Source organism: Nomascus leucogenys, chromosome 11 (genome assembly GCF_006542625.1).
Source record: "Nomascus leucogenys isolate Asia chromosome 11, Asia_NLE_v1, whole genome shotgun sequence".
In the NCBI taxonomy this organism is placed as follows: Eukaryota; Metazoa; Chordata; class Mammalia; order Primates; family Hylobatidae; genus Nomascus; species Nomascus leucogenys.
The window spans coordinates 72,188,165-72,211,751 of record NC_044391.1 but is presented as its reverse complement, the minus strand read 5'-3'; the positions used below and the strand labels follow the sequence as shown (position 1 = coordinate 72,211,751).

The 23,587-nt window shown below is 45.3% G+C and overlaps 1 protein-coding gene across 1 annotated transcript; it reads left to right on the top strand.

The window, feature by feature from the left end:
* The first annotated feature begins 1,018 nt into the window (after positions 1-1,018).
* On the top strand, positions 1,019-23,352 carry SIAH2 (siah E3 ubiquitin protein ligase 2). Its single transcript, XM_003256292.3, has 2 exons — positions 1,019-1,965; positions 21,784-23,352. Exons 1-2 carry the CDS (start codon positions 1,549-1,551, stop codon positions 22,339-22,341), a joined length of 975 nt encoding a protein of 324 aa, XP_003256340.1. The 5' UTR covers positions 1,019-1,548; the 3' UTR covers positions 22,342-23,352.
* The last annotated feature ends 235 nt before the right edge of the window (positions 23,353-23,587 follow it).

The following is a 23,587-nucleotide window of genomic DNA, read 5'->3' as shown; positions in this document are numbered from 1 at the left end:
TAATGTTTAAACACTGCTTATGATGGGCGAGGTTGTTTTAAAAGCTTGAAATGCATTAAACTCATTTACTCCTCACCGCCCCACCTATAAGATAGGTATTGTTTTTATTCCACTTTTACAGTTGGAGGGAACCATTTTTCACTCAGTCCTAACAGCTGGTCCTTACCTCTGTGTCTCCTATAAATATCCGATTTCTACCTAAGTTAACCCTTTCCCCAATTCCGGAATCGTTGGCTCAAGCAAAGTTTGCAGAAAAACAATTTAACTCGGAGCACACAGTTACATTTGGACATGCGGTTCACTCCGGGCAACCGTGCCCTCTAGCGCTTCTGCTGGGCGCGCGGGGTGGCCCTACGCCTCGCAACAAAGACTCGGACTTTGGCCGGCTCTCTACCAAGCGGACGCAGCGCCTTACACTGGAGGCTCACCCACTGTCTTCAGAGACCTCACGACCCAACCCACGTTTCTGGCATTCCTAGATGATCTCGAACTCTTAGCCAACGCTGTCCATGAGCTCCCTCCTGGCCTGCTATACAAGCCAGGGGCGCTCAATTCAACGAAGCTTCCTCCTGGTCCGCTGGGAAGGGAATAAAGGGAGCTTACATCCTCCCCACCGCCCCCCTCTTTACTCAACCCCACCGTTAACTGTACAAAACTAGGTCCTGTGCCCGCTGCAGACCCAACTCGAGCCCCTCGCCCTGCTCCCACCCAATGCTTCTCGTCCTGACTCCGAACACAGAACCCGGGTGGCCGCGTCGCCCTTCTCTCCTGAGCGCTGGTGACTCAACCCTGAGAAGAGAAACCTCTCGGTTTTTTCCGACCAGTGCAGGGGGGCCCGCGCCCCGCCCCTGCCCACCCGCGTCCGGTCCCACCCACCGTCCACGCTCCCGCCCCGCCTGAAGTTGCCCTTCTCGTTTGAGCTGAGGGACGCGTCGGCCAGGCACCCCGGGGTGTGGCCAGAGGACTTCGGCGACGCCTTCCGCGAGAGTGGCCCCCCTCCTCAACCCAGAAAAGACAACCCCGCGGGGCTGCGGCGAACCAGGCATGCTCACTGGCGCAGGCCCGGCCCGCAGCCCGAGCAGGAAGCGCCGGCGCTAGGCGGCCCCCTGCGCTGCCAGCTGGAGCCGGGCGGAGCCAGCGCCCCGGCGCAGGGTGGCTCTGCCAGTCCCCGCGCGCCTGGGCGGCCGCACACGTGTCCAGGCGTCACGTCCGCGCGCGCCCCCGGGGCTTGCGTCAGCGGCCGTTCCAGAAGCGGGTGGGCCAGGGCTCTTTGCGCACCGCTGGGGTTCGGGGCCCGGGACGCCGCCGGGAGGAGGGCACCGCGCGGGGTCCGACGCGGAGGCGTGCTCGGAACGCCGGGGGCTGCGAAGTGCATTAGCGCGGTCCAGCCCTCCGCCTACCGGGCGCCGAGCGTCTCCGCCGCCCGGACCTCGGCTGGGCGCCGTGGCGTTGCCTCGGAGCTCGCTGCCCGCGGGGCGCGCACCGCCTTGACCCGGGCGGCCCCGCGGCAGGCAGGCGCCCGCAGTTCCATGGTTGGTTCGGAGCGCGATGAGCCGCCCGTCCTCCACCGGCCCCAGCGCTAATAAACCCTGCAGCAAGCAGCCGCCGCCGCAGCCCCAGCACACTCCGTCCCCGGCTGCGCCCCCGGCCGCCGCCACCATCTCGGCTGCGGGCCCCGGCTCGTCCGCGGTGCCCGCCGCGGCGGCGGTGATCTCGGGCCCCGGCGGCGGCGGCGGGGCCGGCCCGGTGTCCCCGCAGCACCACGAGCTGACCTCGCTCTTCGAGTGTCCGGTCTGCTTTGACTATGTCCTGCCTCCTATTCTGCAGTGCCAGGCCGGGCACCTGGTGTGTAACCAATGCCGCCAGAAGTTGAGCTGCTGCCCGACGTGCAGGGGCGCCCTGACGCCCAGCATCAGGAACCTGGCTATGGAGAAGGTGGCCTCGGCAGTCCTGTTTCCCTGTAAGGTAAGCCCAGGGACAGCCCGCGTACCTCCGCCGGTGACCTCAGGGACTCTGGTATCCTCCAGCCTACTCGCAGGCCCGGAGAGGCAGGCGGCATCTCTCATTTAAAAAAAAAAAAAAAAAGAAAAGAAAAAATGTTTACACTTCGTCCACCCTCCCTCAAGCCCACTTTGGGAGTAGTTCTGGGTTGACATTTACCGAGTAATGGTTAATAGACAATTAACAGATTAATTGGCATTTGCTGATCGTTAGAACATCGTAGCTCACCCGGCCCAATGCCCGCGTCCTCTGCAGACGTGTATTCGGGTACTCTGGGTAGGGCTGGGCCGCACCAGTGAAACTTGGACCGAGAAACTATGTGGGGATTGAGGAGGGAGGAAACGGGCGAGCTAAACGCACCCTTTACCAGCGCTAGGCTTGGCTGAATTGATAACTGGAGTCCTGCACCCCGCGCCTACCGTCTGCGCACCCCTGACACGTGGGAGCTCTCGGGAGTGTAGCTAAAAAAAGGGCGCCTACAGCCTGTTTTCCTCTAGCTAGAAGAAAACCCTGCAAGCCACGCCTTTTTCTCTCCTAGCCTTCCCAAGACTGGGAAGGACTGAGGAGTTGTGGCTGCGTTTTTGTACTAAGTGGGGTGAAAACAGTCAATCAACAAATTAACAAGGGCACTCAAGAGCTGTTGTTTAAAGCTCATCACTTCATTTTTTATTTAATGTAAAAAGTTTTCAATGCCTTTGCGAAAAATGCAAGCCACCAAGACAAGAAGTAAAATGAAAGACCAAGATCTCTCCCCTCCTTTCCCACCATTGTTAGGTTTAGTGTGTATCTTTTTAAACTATATATACATACACCCTCGCAGCTAAATATAGAATCATAGATGTCAGTGTATGTCAGGGAGGTTTTTTAATACCCACACATAGATGTAAGTTTTTCTCCAAAAATGGCATCTGCAACTTGCTGTTCTTAAGTTCATATTATCACACATATTTCTCTATGCCTGAAACCTAGTCGACTTCATTGTATTTTAAATGGCTGCATAGTATTGCATTGTGTGGTCATATTATAACATTTGTTTACCTGCAGCTATTACGTGGAAACCTTCAGAGCAGTTTCACAGACATACTTGTCTACATTACTTCATTATAACCTAGAACTATACTGTAAAGTCATTTTCTGAAATTAGAAGTGGAAATAATGTCATTAATACTTTCTAGTTTTTTTGTAAAAGTAACTTGTGCTGCCTCTTGGGCCATTTAGGCTGTCTTGCATTTCTCCTTGGTGCTGCTTATTTTATAGGACAAGAGCTCATTTTTAAATTAAAAATAATCCACCAGAGAATTCAGGCTTGGGACTCAGGTCAGTAAAATGAGTGCTTTAATTTGGTCTGCTGCCCTGCTGCAAATCAGGTTTAAAATAGCATATTTAAATAAGAGTTTGAATCGGTGTTTGGACTAGGGTGTTTCAGGCAACCTTAATAAATTGCTTTTAACCCCTCCTCATATAATGCTTACTAATTCACTCAGCCCAGTTTCTCAAAATTTAGATAAAGTATTTGCATAGTTGTCTTAGGGTTGTGAAAAAGGTGACAACCTAGTGTTTGGAAAAGGTTTGGTGGTAGTTAACATAGAGTGGTTATTTGATGCTTGAGATATATTGCAGGGGTGGGGGATGCCCCACAAGATTTCTGGGGAGCCATTTTCTCACCCCTTTACTTTCCCTTAAACCCGCAGTGGCTAACAAAAGAAATGGCTTTTAAGTGAGTTTTAGTTCACAAATGAGCATTTGATATTAGTAATCCATAATTTGTTTTTAAAATGTAACCTCATAATAGAATTGTGTTGTTCCCAAGAGAAAGGGAAGGAAACAGTTATGCTATATGGAGCATGAAGTTTCACTTTCAGGATCTAGAACTCTGGTTCCTATGAAAGCATATGTTCTTTCCTAACGTGAAACAGGCTAGTGAAATCAACCTTGAAGAGTAGTTCTGGGAATCAGGGGTTCTCAGCCTTTCTGTACATGGCAGTGGTTTTCTGAGTCTCTATTCTATAAGAATGCAGTTGGGTAAAGCTATTACTTTGCAAGCTGAAATTTAAAAGGGCCAATTATTCCCCTACAGACCAAGAACCAAGCTTCGAATGTGACCTTGGGGATGCTTTCGTGTGTGCATGTGTGTGAGTTGTATAAAGCTGGGGTGTGCGTGCCTCACCTTTGGTTGATCAATAATCCAAACTATTGGCAGGGCAGCTCAGCCAGTTAGTCTGGATAAACCAAACTTGAGTGTATACATAGGCCCAGCGACCAACCAAGATGTGTTAGTTGTAGAGGATGAGAAACACAGGGAGTCGTAAGGCCTGTATCAAACTGAAAACAAGGTAGGTCTGTTTACCTAGCCCTTTGGCCTACAGTTTGAGGCTCCTAGAAATTATGGGACTGCCTTTTTACTGTCCCCACCTGCTCTCAGAATCTCTCATGGGCTGGCTTATGTGAAACAAACCAACGCTGAATAAAGTACCAGGGCCCACATCTCAAGAGCTGCCTGGCACTGCCACTGTTTGCCTGAAAGACCACCTCCCAGGGCCTTGATTTCCTCATCTATATAAATGAGAGATGAGTCCGCTTGACTTCTGAGGACCTGTAGCTTCTAGCATTGCATGAAAAGAAGGGAGGCTATCTGGAATGTTATTGGATGCCCTCTATCTGCCAGCTACTTTGCAGGGGTCAGCTTTTACTAGTTTGCCTTTTTTTTTTTCAGATGAGGAAACTCATGCCTACAGAGTGGTTAAATGTGAAGTGACTTGTCAAATCACACAGCTAGTAAGAGGACCAGTCCAAGCACCTGCATCTCAAAGGCACAGATGTTTTGTCCCACACCTTACTACGTAGGGATTTCGAATCTGAGTGTATACTCAAGATTCTGAATCATAACTCAAGGTTGACACCAGTAACAAAACCATCTGGTTGGATGAGTTCACCAGATGGGCCTCTTATGGGACCATCCCAAAATGACAACATACATACTCACTATGAAATTCATTGGCAGGAATTTTGTAGGGCATGTAGGGTAGGAAGATGAGGGGGTGGGGGAAACCTACAAACCTAGTATTTTGTGGGATATCATCACAGCTCTGGACTGCTTCAGTTGGCCAAAAAATGGATGTATTGCCAAATAACTATCCTACTTAGGTGTAGGGTAATTAATTAAAGGCTAGAATGTTGCCAGCACCTTTGATATGGGGAACCAGGTGCATTATTAGCTCAGATCTTTGGGTGTAGTGGCTCATGCCTGTAATCCCAGCACTTTGGGAGGCAGAGGCGAGCAGATCACCTGAGGTCAGGAGTTCGAGACCAGCCTGGACAACATAGTGAAACCCTGTCTCTACTAAAAATACAAAAATTAGGGCCAGGCACAGTGGCTCACGCCTGTAATTTCAGCACTTTGGGAGGCTGAGGCAGACGGATCACCTGAGGTCAGAAGTTTGAGACTAGCCTGACCAACATGGAGAAACCCCGTTTCTACTAAAAATACAAAAAAGTTAGCTGGGCATGGTGGCACATGCCTGTAATGTCAGCTACTCAAGAGACTGAGGCAGGAGAATCACTTGAACCCGGGAGGCAGAGGTTGCAGTGAGCCAAGATTGCGTCATTGTACTCCAGCCTGGGCAACAAGAGTGAAACTCGGTCTCATTAAAAAAAAAAAAAAATTAGCCAGGTGTGGTGGCAGGCACCTGTAATCCCAGCTACTCAGGAGGCTGAGGCAGGAGAATCGCTTGAACCCAGGAGGTGGAGGTTGCAGTGAGCTGAGATTGTGCCACTGCACTCCAGCCTGGGTGACAGCAAGACTCCGTCTCAAAAAAAAAAAAAAAAAATGAAATGTCTAATAGTATATGGCTTTCTTCCACTTAGGGTATTTTTTAATCCATTCTGTGGCTTGTTCCATGCCTGAGAACTTTTGACATCCTGTGCCCAGACCTAAACTCACCCCTTCAGTGTGTGGGTTTAGGGGGAGAAGTGAAGGTTAACACATTCATATCAACAATATAGTCTACTTTACCATCCAATGGTGTATTTTGATAGCCAAGTATTTCTCTCTACAACTGTGAGCAATGCTAATCCACTCCAGCCTCCTTACACTGTGATGATACATTTTCTTTGTCCTCTCTGAAAGTTTCTAGTAGCATATCTCCAAATAATTATTGAATTTGAAAGCCTCAGCCAGACAAGTCTTCTCTGTGGTTGAATTGTGACAATGTCTGTGTTCCTTAAAAAAATAAAAAATAACATAAAACCAAGTAAGGTTAGACAAAACAGTTGAAAGTTTAAAAGCCCTTGGCTTCATCTAGTTCAGCGGAGACAAACTTTCTAAATGGGAGGAGGGCCATGTAATGCAGAGGAGAGAAGTATTTGACGCACTCATGGCCTCCGGGTCAGGGAGACCTGGAGGAGCAGTGGAGATGGTGGAGAGCCAGAGAACAGGTGCCACCTCCCAAGAGGCAGCCTTTACTTAGTTCTGGCTGATTGGTGGGGTTGGGGATGTGGGTGCAGGCATATCAGACCTTTAGATTTTTTCAAGAAAAGCCAGAAATCTGGATTTTTTTTTCCTTTAAGAGATGGCATCTCACTATGTTGCCCAGGCTGGTCTTGAACTCCTGAGCTCAAGCAATCCTCCTATCTCAGCCCCCCAAAGTGCTGGGATTACAAGTGTGAGCCACCGTGCCCAGCCTGGATTTGTTTTTTATGTTAAATATCTCAATTTTTTTTCTAGCATTGGCTGGCTTCACATGTATAGTCACCACTTGCAGACCAAGCCAACCATGTCTCCAGGCCAAATTCCAGCTGCCAGCATGCAGCCTGTGATCTGATTCTCCTGTAGAAGCATTCCTTGAGCCCAGAAGTTCTCATTTAACTCTTGCCATACATGAACTTTGGAACTCTGTTAGGCCCTAACTGTTGGTGATTTTGTAGCTTGTTTTCATCTTTATTTTGCCAAGAGAATATTATTTTCTGGCCATCAGGAACCCTCAGATGATGGCCTTGTGACTACATGTTTGACTCTATACAGGTCAGTTTCTTTTTTCACCCGAGGGTCTTTAAGAGAAGGGATTGGACTAAATGATTATCCCAAGGTTCTTTCTTGCCCTAAAATTTTAAAATATAGTAAGCGGTCCCAGTGAAAAGAACGTGAGCCAGGAAACAGAAGACCTGGGTTCTCGTCCTGGCTTTGTGTGACTTTGGTCTAGTCACATACTTCCCTGACCCTGTTTGTTCATCCATTAGAAAGAACAGAGATAACGCCTAGCTAGTGGGTGCTCGGAAATCAGATTAGAAGTGCTGTTGAGGGCTTTTGCTTCACCATATGGAATGGAATATGGCGGGTATTAGGGTGGTTGGAAGGTTGCGATGGGGGATCACCTGGAAGCAGGAAGCACAAGCCGATTAGCCAAAAATACTTTCAAAAATTTCTTCCTAACCCCCAGAATTCTCCTAAGACAAAACTATTTACTTTGGAAGTTGTCCCTGAAGTCCTCACTACTGCCTGACATGGGCAAGATTGGCTCATAAAAGCACAGAGTGAACTGGCAAGGACCAGAGTCCACATACATTAACTCTGGGGCTCAAGATTTTAAAGAACAAAATTGATAATACACCTTTCGTTGTAGTTTACTTTTTGTATAAAGCAGAAGCATTAGAATACTATATGGCAGTACTGAAGCTTAATGGTGATTCCGCACATAATTGGCCAAAGATTTTTCACAGGTCACCACGACCTGGAACTGGAGTAAATAGTTATCAGTGAAAGTTGAGCCTTAGTATAACCAGAACAGAGGCTTACCAAAAGTTACAGCAGGTCTGGCCTATAAAATACCAGCCCAAGATTGGGTTAGACTCTCCCGTTCTGTGGTACAGCTGTTTTTTGAAGCCCCATTAAAAAGTGCTATATACATGAATATAGTGAGGCTTCACTGTAAAATGTCTTAAGCATCAGATTTTGCTTCTGACAAAATTTGTGAGACATGGCCGTTCTTTTTCAAACCCTTAAAGTCCTCACTCCTTGAAAGGGGCACGTAGCAAATACACATTTGCTAAACTGTGTACCAGTGCCAGCATTTGGAGCCACTGTGTTGCTGGCGAGTTTTTCAGGACATGATCATACACAGGGTATTTGAATGTGGTTCCACTCTGGACATCCTGAAAAGGAAAATAAAGTCTCCCTGATCAAATGTATCTTTATTTTAAGCTTTGAAGTATCCTTTTAAGGCTTATGAAGGATACTGAAATGCTCTACAGAATTTCATCAACTTTGCCCTAGATTGCAAAACTGTTGTTTTCCTCATTTCCAGTTTGGTAAAGATTTTATGTAATGATTTTTAGACTGTGTAGCATCTATGGGATAAAAGGGTTATCCTGTTCTCAGTTTTTGCCCACAGGTGATATACAGATGGATGAAAAATATTCCTGGCCAGGTGTGGTGGCTCATGCCTGTAATCCCAGCATTTTGGGAGGCCAAGGAGGGCAGATCATGAGGTCAGGAGTTCAAGACCAGCCTGACCACCATGGTGAAACCCCGTCTCTACTAAAAATACAAAAATTGTGCCAGGCACAGTGGCTCACACCTGTAATCCCAGCACTTTAGGAGGCCAAGGCGGGCAGATCACCTGAGATTGGGAGTTCGAGACCAGCCTGACCAACATGGAGAAACCCCGTCTCTACTAAAAATAAAAAATTAGCCAAGCATGGTGGCGCATGCCTGTAATCCCAGCTACTTGGGAGGCTGAGGCAGGAGAATCCCTTGAACCCGGGAGGCGGAGGTTGTGGTGAGCTGAGATCGCACCATTGCACTCCAGCCTGGGCAACAAGAGCGAAACTCCATCTCAAAAAATAAATATATACATACATACATACATACATACATACATACACACAAAAATTAGCCAGGCATGGTGGCTTGTGTCTATACTCCCAGCTACTCAGAGGGCTGAGGTGGGAGGATTGCTTGAGCCCAGGAGGTCCAGGCTGCAGTGAGCTGAGATCTTGCCAGTACCCTCCAGCCTGGATGACAGAGTGAGACCCTGTCTCAGAAAAAAAAAAAAAAAGAAAGAAAAGAAAAAGAAAAATATTCTTTTGCTAATGTGCCAGCCTATGCACTGCTTTAAAATTTTGAATCAGCAAAGATAGTATCTTTGGGTTCCTTTTACCCCCACAGGATCCCTCTTACTCTGGCAGTTTTGAGGGCAGCCCCTCGTCTGGCCTGGTCCAAACCCCAACTCCAGCCCCACTGTGACTGGCTGGTGACCTCTCCAAGCCTCAAGGTTGCCGTGAGGACCAAACACACTAATAATTCATGCAAAGTGCCTAACACAGCCCAGGCACTAAATAAATGTGCTCAGTTAGAAGCTGACAGAAACTAGATGGCCGATGTCTGAGGTCAGGTTCATGCATAAACTTGAAAAAGATAAAAAGGAATCATTCCTATTTTTTCCCATAGATTTTCCCGATGAGCTTCCCTTCCCTACTCTTAATCATATAGCATTTTCATAGAGCTGTGTAAGTTGGCCCTTGTATTGGTTTTTCAGTGATGAGGCTTTTTTTTCATTTCTTTAAATCTTTTGAGAGGGAAAACTGGTTAGATTAAGCAGCATTTTGAATTATATGTATTATATTTTGTGTATTTTTACATATTATGTTTTCTAAAGTTATGATTATTTTTAAATGTAGAACATATAGAAAATAATATAAAATTAAAATCTCCTATAATCTCCCTCACCTAAAGATAACCACTATACCATTTTGCATACATCCTTGCAAACTTATTTCTACGTCAGTGGAGTTTTTCTTTAAAAACAAAAACAAAAACAGGTGAGATGGTGATATGGTTTGGATCTGTGTCCACATCAAGTCTCATGTTCAACTGTAATCCCCAATGTTGGAGGTGGGGCCTGATGGGAGGTGGTTGGATCTTGGGGGTGGATTTCTCATGAATGACTTAGCACTATCCTCTTGGTGCTGTTCTTGTGATAGTGAGTCTTCTGAGATCTGGTTATTTAAAAAGTGTGAAGCACCTCTCCCACCCTTTCTCCTGCTCTTGCCATGTGAAATGCCTCACTCCCCCTTTGCCTTCCACCATGATTGGAAGCTTTCTGAGGCCTCCCCGGAAGCAGAAGCCGCTATGCTTCCTGTACAGCTTGCAGAACCGTGAGCCAATTAAACTTCTTTTCTTTATAAATTGCTCAGTCTCAAATATTTATTCGTAGCAATTTGAGAATGGAACAATACAAGTGGGGAATCCTGTTGTCCACACTGTTTCGTAATCTGCTTCTTTATCTAACACATTCTTTATCTAACACATCGTGACTGCTTTTCTATAGTGATAAATATTCTTTAGGATCATATTTAATGGCCACATGTTACAGTTCTATAACAGTACCAGAGTTATTTAATCAGGCTCCTATTTGTGGTCATTTAAATTTTGTTTTCTTCCTGAGATTTTTTTTTAAAGCACTGCTATAACTAAATCTTTGTACACAAAAAAATAGTTATTTCCTAAAGATAAATTCCTTGAAGTTGGATGGTAGAGCCCAAGGGTATATGCAGAAATCTAAGTGTTTTTTTTATCTTTTGTTTTTTGTTTTTTGTTTTTTGAGACAGGTTCTAGTTCTGTCATCCAAGCTGGAGTGCAGTGGCATAATCACAGCTCACTGCAGCCTCAACCTCCTGGGCTCAGAGGATCCTCCCACCTTAGCCTCTTGAGTAGCTGGGATTACAGGCACACACCATCATGCTTGGCTAATTTTTGTATTTTTTGTAGGAACAGGGTTTCACCATGTTGTCCAGGCTGGTCTTGAACACCTGAGCTCAAGTGATTCGGCCTGAGCCTCCTTAAGTGGCAGGATTACAGGCATGAGCCACCACACCCAGCCTGAGAAATTGAAGCTTTTTGATAGTAGAACAAAATTGTTTTCTCCCTTGGAATGGTTTACAGTTGAATGTCCATTTCTTCCCAGCAGCACCAACATTGGGTGTTACCTTTTGGTTTTCTTAAAGCCACAGCCTGCTTTTTCTCCCTGGTGCAGTGTCAGGCCAGAGTTGGCCGCTGCTGACCTATCCACCAACTTTACGTCATATTCATTCTTGCCTTGGAATCTCCTGCAGTTCCAGGCCCTCTCCTTCCCACAACCCATCTGCCTAGCCAGTTCTTGCCTCTGCTCACCCCTCTTGTCTTTCTGAAACTCCCCTAAGTCTAGTGGTGGAGACAGATGTGTCAATAGGGCAGAGCCCTTCTGAAGTACTAGGAGCCGAAAGGAGTCTGAAGACCTTGCTGCCATGGTGGCACCAGCTGCATGTTGAAGGATGTGCAGTGGTTTGCCCATGAAGAAAGAAGGGATGGAAGCTCATAAGGAGGCTGTGTGGGAGGCCAGCAGAGTTGCTTGTGAAGGACGTTGCCTACCTTGCTTATAGATGGCCCGAGCTAGGCACCCATGCTCATGCAGTTTTTAAGTTTGGGGACAGAAACTCCAGTCTGGACTAATTACATATACAGTGTCTTTTTCACTACAACCTCTTGCCTTTTCTGTGCCCACTCTACCCTTCTGAGGAACAGTGATCCCTCTTCCCATTCGAGACCCAAGTAGTGGCTTTTGCAGGGATGGCAGTGGTACCAGAGGGCCCTCTTATTAGGGTTGCCAGGTAAATACAGAATGCCCAGTTAAATTTGAGTTTCAGATAAACAACAAATAATTTGCGGGGCCAGAGAGGAATAATAAGTATATTCCAAATATTGCCTGAGAGACATCTTGTATTTTTATTTGATAATTTTTTTTTTTAATATTGAGATGGAATCTCGCTCTGTCACCCAGGCTGGAGTGCAGTGGTGCGATCTTGGCTCACTGCAACCTCTGCCGCCCGGGTTCAAGTGATTCTCATGCCTCAGCCTCCCGATGAGCTGGCACTTCAGGCTCATGCCACCATGCCCGGATAATTTTTGTATTTTCAGTAGAGACAGGATTTCGCCATGTTGGCCAGACTGTTCTCGAACTCCTGACCTCAGGTGATCCACCTACCTTGGCCTCCCAAAATGCTAGGATTACAGGCGTGAGCCACTGCACCTGGCCTATTTAATAATCTTACAACCCTACCACTTAAGTCTTTTGGTGAATTCAGTTGCTTTCGTTGAGAAATAAAGACTGCTGAGGGGAATAGAGCTGTTTGAAGAACTGTCAGGGCAGTTACGTGGTTGTGCAGGTGGGAACCTGGCATGGAAGAGTGAGGGCATACTGAAAGGGTGGGTGTGGTACTGGTCACATGGCATAGAGCCTTTAACTCAGCTTTTAAGTGCTTTGTTTGCTTGAGCATGCACTTTGAAAGGACCTCACAAAACTGGTTCTCCATGACAATGTGTGGTTACCTGCTAACTCTGGCTATGGACAGATGAGAAACATACATCGTCAAAAGTCAACCTTTGTTTAAAGTTTCTAAGATTAAAAATAAGCCCCTGCCAGCCCTGAGAGTCTCTCTAAGGCTAAACACACCCTCCCTCGATAGCAGGGTGTTCTCAGATTTCTGCAGTAATAATTATGCCAGGCCAGTTGTGGTGGCTCATGCCTGTAATCCCAGCACTTTGAGAGGCTGACATGGGAGGATCACTTGAGGCTAGGAGTTTGAGATCAGCCTGGGCAACACAGCAGGACCCTGTCTCTTTTTAAAAAGAAAGAAAATAAATTTATGCCAAAGTCTTCCAAAGACACATTAGTAAGAAAGCTAAGAGGTGGTTTGTTGACTTTCTCTTAGGCAAAAAGGACAGATTTTTGGGCCCAAGATTTTAATTAGAATTGCCTTCCCCAGAAGAAATTTAGTAAAGTTAACAGTGTTTCCTTACTCTCACCACTGTTTGGTGACACTGTTTGACTTGATAGTTCTAGTGCTGAGTAATAGTGTCTTCTTATATCATTGTCTGTAAAACCATTACTGCACTATTGGTTGATGATATCGCTCTCTTCCTTTTTTTTTTTTTTAAGAGACAGAGTCTCTCTCTGTCGCCCAGGCTGGAGTTCAGTGGCGTGATCTCAGCTCACTGCAACCTCCACCTCCCAGGTTCAAGCAATTCTCCTGCCTCAGCCTCCTGACTACAGGCACATGCTGCCACGCCCGGCTAATTTCTTTTGTATTGTAGTAGAGATGGGGTTTCACCATGTTGCCCAGGCTGGTCTGGAACTCCTGAGCTCAGGCAATCCGCCTGCCTCAGCCTCCCAAAGTGCTAGGATTACAGGAATGCGCTACCGTGCCAGGCCTGATTATCTCTTCACACTGCCTCACAGCAGAGTTCAGGAATTTACCATTCAAGTCAAGTGAAAATACGCTAAGGTTCTTAGAGGAAGGATGCTAGACAGATGCAGGTTGAATGTTATAAATAAGTCACAAGAACAGATTTCACTTTCTCCTGTTTCCCAAGCCTTAACATGATTAACTTGAAGAGTCTAGAACTCTTCCACTGTTAATAATAGTCAAGGAGTAAGTCATAGACAGTTTTATAGACCCACTCATAGGTGACTTGGTAGGCTCCAGGTCACACAGGACACTGGGTACTTGAGTTCCAATCACAGCTACTCTACCATTGTTGTAAACATATTTTAAGCAAGAGGAACATACAGCCATCAAAAGGACAACTGTGCTGATGTTTTCCAGTCTAGGTAAGATCTCAGAAAGGCTATAAACCTTCTCACTGCCAGGCATGGTGGCTCACATCTATAATCCCAGCATTTTGGGAGACTGAGGTGGCAGGATTGCTTGACGCCAGGAATTCATGACTACCCTGGCTAACAAAGTGAGACCCCGTCATTTCAATAAAAAAAAAATTTAAAAAACCTTCTCACTCCAAATAGTTATGTAAATAAAATATGTGAAACACTTTGATCAAAAATGACAAAACCATAGTGCCTGAAATCTAAAACAAACATTTCTTCTTACATGATCTCAAAATCTATTGATTTTTTTTAAATTCTAAGTCCCACAGTAAAACTTCTAATTAAAGTAAAATTAACATGGTGGAAAACATTCCATCTTTGGCAGATACATCTAACATTTATTCATTTATCAACAAATATTAGGTGGGCAAGACGCAGGCAATGAATCAGTGAACCAATAAGCAAAATTAACAAACCCATAAATTAACTGGAAAATAACCTGTGATCATTCAGTGGTCTTTGTGGGGCAGGTAAACATTTTAAATCACAAAACAGCTAGCTTGAATTGCTAGAAGTCCTTTTAAAAGTTTGACTGATGGTTAAAATGTAACTTTTACCATGATGTGGATCTATACTAGGTTTAGCTGCCAACTCCTATTTGCACAAGTCCTAATTATCTGCTAATCATACATAATAAATTATACTGTCAGAAATTCATCCTCCCAGTTGAGCTCATATATCTCTTCTTCCCACTTCCAGGTTCACCTCCCAAAAGAAAAAGGAGGCTTGAGTAAATTTTATTCCTGGAGCTCATCTTTCAAATGGGTCTAGAACAAAGTGGAGTTTACCTTGGACCACTGAGAGTGGTGAATAATGAAACTACATGCCAAGGCCATGTAGGTCCTTGTCAGGGACCTGCAAACCTTTAGAAGGATCAGAGGACAATGGAGAATGCATTGTCTTCTATAGGGGCCAAAGAAGTGTTGGTTATTATGACAATTCATTTCTCATTGCAAAATTGTATTGGTTCACTACAGTCTCAAATAGCCTCTAGTAAAAGAAAAACTACCAACTTCAGTTGTATTTACATGTAGTTATGTAGTTAAAGGTACATATTCTTTTAAAACAAACACTATTATGATAAAACTTAATTCATTCAACCAATTCTGCATAAACCATTTCTGTCCTATAAAGGATAAATATGCTAACTCGGTCCCTGGATTCTTTAGTATGTTTTTATGTATGTATTTTTGAGACAGGGTGTCTGTCATTCTGTTGCCCAGGCTAGAGGGCAGTGGTACAATCACGGCTCACTGAGCCTTGACCTCCCAGGCTCAAGCAATCCTCTCACCTTTGCCCTCCTAGTAGCCGGGGCTACATGTGTGCACCACAAGGCCTGGCTATTTTTTTTTTTAACTTTTTATAGAGACAGGGGTCTCCCTATGTTGCCCAGGCTAGTCTTGAACTCCTGGGCTCAAGCAATCCCTTCATCTCGGCCTCCCAGAGTGCTTGGATTACAGGCTTGAGCCACCTTGCCTGACCATGTTTTTATTTTGATATGATTTCAAACTTACACAGCAGTTGTAATAATGGCATTAAAAAATTCCCTTATAGCCTTTATCCAGATTCACCAGTTATTTCCTTTTTGCTCCAGTTGCTTTATCATTTGTGCTGTCTCTGCTCATACTTTTTTTTTAACCATTTGAATGTAAATTGCAGGCATCTTGTCCCTTTATCCCTAAATACCTTATTGTGTTTCATCTAAAATCATTTTCTTATATAATCATAGCACAGTTATCAAAATCAGGAAATTTGACACACAGCAGATCCTATTATCTAATCCACAGTCCATATTCAAATTACAGCTTTTGCCCCAGTAATGTCCTTTATAGGAATTTTGGTTTCTCATTCTAGAGTTATGCATCGCTTTTAGCCGTCAGTATGCATTCTGTGATCATTACAACTTATTTAGGTTGAAAGAAAGTGCCATTTGCTTTTTTTTAACTCCAAGACAAGGTTATTATTTCGATTTAATTCAAAAGTTTATGAGCATCAACAACAAAATATCGATTGTGGTTTGTTTTTCCTGAGACATTCTCATTTGAGGCACTAGCAGGTATTTTGCTATAAATTTCAGCTGTTTCCTAGGACATAAGCCGGTCTAGGCAGTGTGGTTACCTCACAGTCCCCGAAAGAGCCATGCTTCTGCTGTGGAGCACATGCTCCTCCCATTGAGTAGATTGTTGATTGTTGGGTTCAGTAAATCATTCTTGAATTGCATGGAATCAGATTTAATTAAATAGGTTAAGTGACTTGTTCTAAACCAGCGACAGCATCCATGACCTTCACTAGCACCACGGCTAAGAAGGCGTATTTTGCTTGCATACTGGTTTCATAAGTAAACATAATGTGACTGTGTTTATTAGGTAAATAACAAGTGTCTTGTGTTTGACTGTGTGTTGATGTATCTTGTTGTGTGTATTTGTGTATGAAGGGGTTTCTATGCTGAAAAGGGAAAAACCCTGCCTAAATTCCAACTTAAATACAACCTTCAGACCCCACACCCAGGAAAAGAATGGGAACTATTCGCTGCTTTCTGCAAAGACCTAAGAATGAGGGTCTGGATTACATATCACATCTCAATGGCAGAACACATTTGCACAAGACTTTTGAGTCACTGCAACATGAAAAGTTTGTAAAGAGAAGTTAGAAATGGGATTTCAACATCTCTTTGTTTCTCATTCTGCTGGGCCGTCATCTACCTCCCTATTTTTTTTTTTTTTTTTTTTTTTTTTTTTTTTTTTTGAGATGGCGTTTCACTCTTGTTGCCCAGGCTGGAGTGCAGTGGCACAACCACGGCTCACTGCAACCTCTGCCTCCTGCCTTAGCCTCCCGAGTAGCTGGGACTACAGGTGCCCACCACCACACCCGGCTAATTTTGTTTTTGTTTTTGTTTGTATTTTTAGTAGAGACGGGGTTTCACCATGTTGGCCAGGCTGGTCTCGAACTCCTGACCTCAGGTGATCCACCCAACTCAACCTCCCAAAGTGCTGGGATTACAGAAGTGAGCCATCACACCCGGTCCTACCTCCCTGTTTTCTTCTTTAGTTTTCAGAGAGAGAGAGAGAGAGAGAGAGAGAGAGAGAGAGAGTGTGTGTGTGTGTGTGTGTGTGTGTGTGTGTGTGTGTGTGTGTGTGGTTTTCTTTAGAGAGGATTACTTAAAACTAATTCCCCCTGGGGAAAATGAGCAGATATTTCCCTAAGGAGAAATCTCATTTATAGCTGTGGACTTGTCCCAGGAGACACAGTGGCAGCCTTCTGCGAACCAGGCCAGGTGCCTTCTCTCAGTAACAAAAGGGTACAGCTAAGAACCAGACATCTAAAGGAAAGCCCTCCCCAGCTTAAACACACAAGTCCTTGACCTTTTCACATTTTGTGGGGCAAGCCCTAGCTGGAGTATGAAGTGAAACCTCAGGACTTTCTTGCCAGATCCCAGAGAAGGCTGGGAGGGCCTAATGGCTGGTTACTGATTTGAGATGGCTGCTGCCTTATTCCTCAGGGAGTGGCACTTTCAGGGCTGTTTTTCTCTCCTTGCAAACCAAAGAAGTTAATATTAGAACCTGCTTCCAAAAGCAGTGTATCTGTGGACTCTGGGTTTTATGTGTGTTGGGTTGGTGGCCAGGGGTGAAGGCAGACGTAAATTATTTGTTTATTTTTCCCAAAATATTCTTTGACTCCTGAGCTGTTGTGTGCTATGAAAGAACCCTGGAGGGGCAGCCTGTGAATGCAGGGCTCTGCTCCTTGTGAAGCCACGAATGACCACAGGGCCCTGACCAGTCAGCCACACTCTGGGAGCATCCAGCTTCTAGTGAACAAAACGGGTAGAATGGACTCCCTGGTCTAACTCCATGCTTGGCTAGCGATCATGTTCTGATTGTGTGGCAGGGCTGGCATTCCTGAGTTGCCCTGGTAGTGCTCATTGGGTGGGGCAGTGACCCACTGGACCTGCTTGCTGGCATGGGCCGCTCCTTGCAACTGTGATTGTGGCTGCCTGGAAGCCAGGTTTTGTCGTTCTTGAGAATTGGAATGAGTGGTTCTCATCAGAGTCAGTGGTTCTCAACTGGGGCCATTTTGCCCCCTAGGTGACATTTGGCCATGCCTGGAGACCTGGAGACATTTCTGGTTGTCACAACTGAGGGGCAGGGGGTGGTTGCTATTGCCATCTAATGAATAGAGACCAGGGATGCTGCTAAACATCCTACGGTGCACAGCACAGCCCCCACAACAACGAATTATCAGATCCAAAATGTCAATAGCACCACTGTCGAGAAACTCAAAATAAACTCCATTGTCAGGAAAGTCCCTGACCTGCCTTCTCCTTTAGGTTGTTTGTTTGTTTGTTTGTTTGTTTGTTTTTTGAGACGGAGTCTCAGTCTGTCACCCAGGCTGCAATGCAGTGGCATGATCTCAGCTCACTGCAACCTCCGCCTCCTGGGTTCAAGTTATTCTCCTGCCTCAGCCTTCCTAGTAGCTGGGATTACAGGTGCATGCCACCACACCTGGCTAATTTTTTATATTTTTTGGTAGTGACAGGGTTTCACCATATTGGCCAGGCTGGTCTGGAACTCCTGACCTCAAGTGATCCACCTGCCTCAGCCTACCCAAGTGCTGGGATTACAGGTGTGAGCAGCGCGCCTGGCCTCCTTGAGGTTTTATCCCCACTGTTTCCTCCACTCACCCTGTGCTAGAACCAGATGAAACAACTCCAGCCACAATCCACTTGTCTACAATAAGGCTTTCCTTACCATGTCCTCCTCACCCTGTCCCACCTTGAAATCACCTGTTGCCCTCCTGGTCTTCCTTTACACAGTTGTTAAATTTATTATATGGTCTTTCTCAACTGGAAACACCACAAGGGCAGGATCCACAGCTGATTCCTTCTGTGTGCTGTAGGATAGAGGTTCTCAGCCCTGGAAACCCTTAGAAACTCTTAGAGCTCTCCAAGAAAACTCAAGCCCAGGCTGGGCGTGGTGGCTCAAGCCTGCAATCCCAGCACTTTGGGAGGCCAAGGCAGGCGGATCACGAGGTCAGGAGATCGAGACCATCCTGGCTAACATGGTGAAACCCCGTCTCTACTGAAAATACAAAAAATTAGCCGGGCGTGGTGGCAGGCACCTGTAGTCCCAGCTACTCGGGAGGCTGAGGCAGGAGAATGGCATGAACGCGGGAGGCAGAGCTTGTAGTGAGCCGAGATTGCACCATGGCACTCCAGCCTGGGTGATAAGAGCAAGACTCCGTCTAAAAAAAAAAAAAAAGAAAGAAAGAAAGAAAAGAAAACACAAGCCCAAGGCCAGGGGCCAATGAGACTTGGCTTTGCTACTCAGAAGCACCTAGACAGTTTTACATACAGTCTTGGAGAATTCACAAACTCCTAAAGCCCTCCCTCGGATCCCTGGATGAGAGCCCCTGATGAAAGTGACAAAACACCCATGGTGCTCTGACATGCCATTCCAGAACAATGCCAAGACCGCTTGAAGTATGAAATGTGGCGTGTGTGTGTGTGTGTGTGTGTGTGTGTGTGTGTGTGTGTAGGGGGTTAAAGTTTAGACTTTAGTCATCATAAAAGTGGCACCAGTGGTTATGAAGACATGAACCTTACCCATGATGGAAAGAGAAGGAATAGATTGCCATGAAAGTTCTGCTTGTTCAGTAAAAGCAGAGTAAGCACCTAAGGCTTTAAAACTATTTATTTAAGTTAATAGAGGATGTAGCAAGATCCTTATGAAAAAACATGAGATCGTTGTCCACACAAATGCAAAGTAATGCCTTTTCTATTTGTGCAGTTTGGGGAGGTTCCCTGTTCTGTATATTTGGGTGGAAAGAAGTGTTGAATATGTGATTTGTAAGGTAAACCAAATAATTCAGAGTATAAATACTCCTACTTGAGTGGGGGAAAGTTATAAAATGATTGCCAAATGATAAATATTTGCTGTAAATGTGGAGTTCGTCATGAATGAGGAGTGGTTTGGGGCTTTGGGCAGAGGTGCAGCTCGTACCTTTCTGGGTGCCACTGGCCAAAGTTCATCTCATTCCTGGGATTATTCCTGGGTGGCTATGGGGAACAGTTTGTTTTGAAACATCTTCAGATATTGAGAGCTTGTTTCGAGACTCTGCCAGGCTCTGGACTAGTTCTTGCTATTTTTATTGTGTTTGTGTGTTTTTTTTTTTAACTGGACAGAAATGTCTCACCCATCACTCACAGAAGAACATCAGGAGGCTCTGTATTCCTAGCCACACCCTAGATGTAAAACACAGTTAATAGGGATTTGTTTTTCAGGCCTTACAAAGTCGGGAACACAAAGTATAAATACACATGGATAAATAAATTTGTTTCTCCTGAGTGAGTTTTTTTACACCCAGGCTTTAGAAATTAGTTCGGAGTTTTAAAAGATGAACAAACAATTCCTATGGGCAAATAAGTAACTGAAATATTTCTGCCAATTTCTGTTGGATATTATAATCCACTTAGGTATGGGGAAGTGGGGATTGGAGGATGAGCTACATTTCTTTCTTTAAGCCACTCTCCTTTCTGATTAGGGGAGACTAATCCCCCTGAGAGTGGAGGCTGTCATCTTTGCTTCAGAATCCTCTGAGTGACTGTAACTTAGCGTCTTGTATGGAGAAGGCACATAGTGCATATATCTGCTTGTTGCTAGTGATAAATTCATCTATAAAGGTTAGAATTTGACCGACTTCAAATTTAAAAGGGGGATTATTCCATAAAGCGGGGTTGAGAGAAGCAAAAACAGCGGTGGTGGGTTTGTTTTTTTTTTAGCAACTGGACATAGCATCTTAGAAAAATGACCTGGCCTTGCCCTTATTTGGTGCCTTCATGTCTCAGTGGAGCAGGGGAATCCAAGTGTGGTAAGCCAGACAGTTCCCCTGCCATTCTGTGCTCCAGGAGTCTAAGGCCAAAACCTAGTTTCACCCGAAAAGGTGATTCAGGTTTCTTAATTCTTTATAGAACAACAGCTTAGTACTCAGGGCAGGTGTCTACTTGTGGGCTGATTCTCCATCTGGTATCTAGGAATTAACACTGCCACCTTGTCAGAGTCTGGAGTAGAAGTTCATTTCCTCCTAGTGTGGTCTTTTGCCACAGCAGGTATGATTTATCCATTAGGAATGTCATCCCAAGTGCAAGGGAGAAAAAGGTTTTGTTCCCCTACCCTATTAAGGCAGTGTCTGAGGGGCAGACTGATCATGTCAGCAAACTTGTCTAGTTCTGCTTCCTCCCGGGCCTGTTGTGAGGACCTGACATACCTGGCCATGAAATGATGTACCCTTGAATCTGAGGAAGTGTTGGGGGTCAGCAAGCTTTGAGAGGTTAGGCCCTTCTCATTTTAACCTCCACTGGCCAGAACCAGACTGACTGGCAGTCTTCCAAGTTAGTTAAGTAGCTCTTGGATGTGATTTCCTTCCACCCAAAAAATATGGGCAAAGCCCCCCAGAGGGAAGGTCAAAAGGATGCAGTGGGGTAATATTTCTAGCAGTACGAAGGGGTCTCCAGGCCTCCACTGCCCTAGCCTGGTGATGCCAGCAGCAAAGAGCAAGGAACCAAAGGGCAGCCTTCCCCACAGCCTGCCTGCCAGTCACCAGTTTGAGCCAGGAAGCAGTGGAGGGGGATAACAGAACTGTACTGTTGTTAATATTGTCCATATGTGAAAATTAATCTGGGGATAAAATAATATTCCTTGCCCAACCCCATCCCTATCCCCAAGCAATTGAATTCTTTAAAAAACAGCTTCACAGAAAATATGGGGAAGACCAGCTTTTACAGGGCTTGCTCAACAATTTTGAGATGTGCATAGTAAGAGAACTTTAGTTCTCATCCCTTTGACAGCAGAACAGGGGGCATGGAAAACAGCATATTTCTGGTTCAGGAAATACCCTTGATTTTATGCATGACAGCATTGATGATGAATAGAGACTGAGACTTTTAGTCTTGAATATTTCACTTGCTTTGAGCAAAAGTAGTTAAGAACACAGTTTAAGCCCAGGAAAATGGAGTAGTTAAGTGCTCATAGAGGGTCGAAGCAATAGAAGTTTTGAGAAGGCCCAATGGCTCAATGCATTTCTTTCTTTGCAGTATGCCACCACGGGCTGTTCCCTGACCCTGCACCATACGGAGAAACCAGAACATGAAGACATCTGTGAATACCGTCCCTACTCCTGCCCTTGTCCTGGTGCTTCCTGCAAGTGGCAGGGGTCCCTGGAAGCTGTGATGTCCCATCTCATGCACGCCCACAAGAGCATTACCACCCTTCAGGGAGAAGACATCGTCTTTCTAGCTACAGACATTAACTTGCCAGGGGCTGTCGACTGGGTGATGATGCAGTCATGTTTTGGCCATCACTTCATGCTGGTGCTGGAGAAACAAGAGAAGTACGAAGGCCACCAGCAGTTTTTTGCCATTGTCCTGCTCATTGGCACCCGCAAGCAAGCCGAGAACTTTGCCTACAGACTGGAGTTGAATGGGAACCGGCGGAGATTGACCTGGGAGGCCACGCCCCGTTCGATTCATGATGGTGTGGCTGCGGCCATCATGAACAGCGACTGCCTTGTTTTTGACACAGCCATAGCACATCTTTTTGCAGATAATGGGAACCTTGGAATCAATGTGACTATTTCTACATGTTGTCCATGATGTGACTTTCGTAAACCATCAAAATTATTTGAGCATAGTGCTCTATGTTTAACAAAGGTTTTTATAGATGTTTTATTCCATATGTCTTCACAAGCCAGGACCCACAATTGCCCGTGTTTTGTTTGAACAGCAGTTTCCCATCTGGCTTCGACCCAACAAAGTTCATCAACCTGGGATGAATGGGGTTGGCCTGTTGGTAATTTGGATGCTGTTCTGTGATCTAAAACAACTCTTATTAAATTGTATTTACTCCCTAAACAACACTTGACAGGCTGTTGCACAGGGCTTCTATAGATCAGTGTGTTAGGAATGGGAGGCCCCTTCCTGCCTGCCTTCCCATATTGGGCCCTTGACATTTGACAAAAGCACAGTGACTGTCAGCAGATTCCTTTACTTTTGTTTGTGGGAAGTAGGAATTGTTTTAATGCATTTTAAACAGTGTTTCTCAAATTGGATGACTGGCTAATAGACACCGAATCACCCGGAGTGCTTATCTTAAAATTGCAGATTTAGGGAGCCTGCCAATTTAACAGTCTCATCAGGTGATTCTTTTCAACAGTAATGTTTGAGAATTACTGGGTTGAATTGTGGGAAAGGGTCCAGATTTTAAAGGTGCTTTAAGGTTGCCCTCTGCCGATACTGTTTGTCTTTCTACTGTTTCATCCCCTAACTTCGCCCAACCCTCAAATTAAAACTAGAACTATAGATCCACATGAACGCACGCCTGAGATTTGGTCACTCACCTATGTTTTGGGTGGATTGCCTAGGAAAGCAAGTCATATGGCCATTGATAGTTCTCATGTAATTAGTTTTGCTCACCACTAGTACAGATGACCCGTTTACACATGGCTTCCCTCGGAAGCCCTCCTCAACAGTAGCTGGTGTGAAAGACTAGATCAGTAGAGTTGGAAAAGCTTTATAACTGGTGTGTCATATGCTTGCTATTTAAAGTGTTGGTTTTGTTTTTCTGCCACATTCACTAGTTTTTTAATAAATATTTTCCAAAAATGATATCGTGCTTCATTTCCCTAATTGAATAATGGGTATTTATTGAGCATCTCCTGTGTGCAAGTGCAGTGAACCTTCATCACTACATCTGGGGTTGGAACTTTCACTGTTTCCACTGTGGAAACAGTCATTGGGCCAAGGTCATGGCACGGGTCCATGACAGCACTGGGGTCTGGGCTCATGTGTCTGAACCACTGACTGTCAGTGCTGCAGGTCTCCTTCCAGGGCTGTCGTTTCT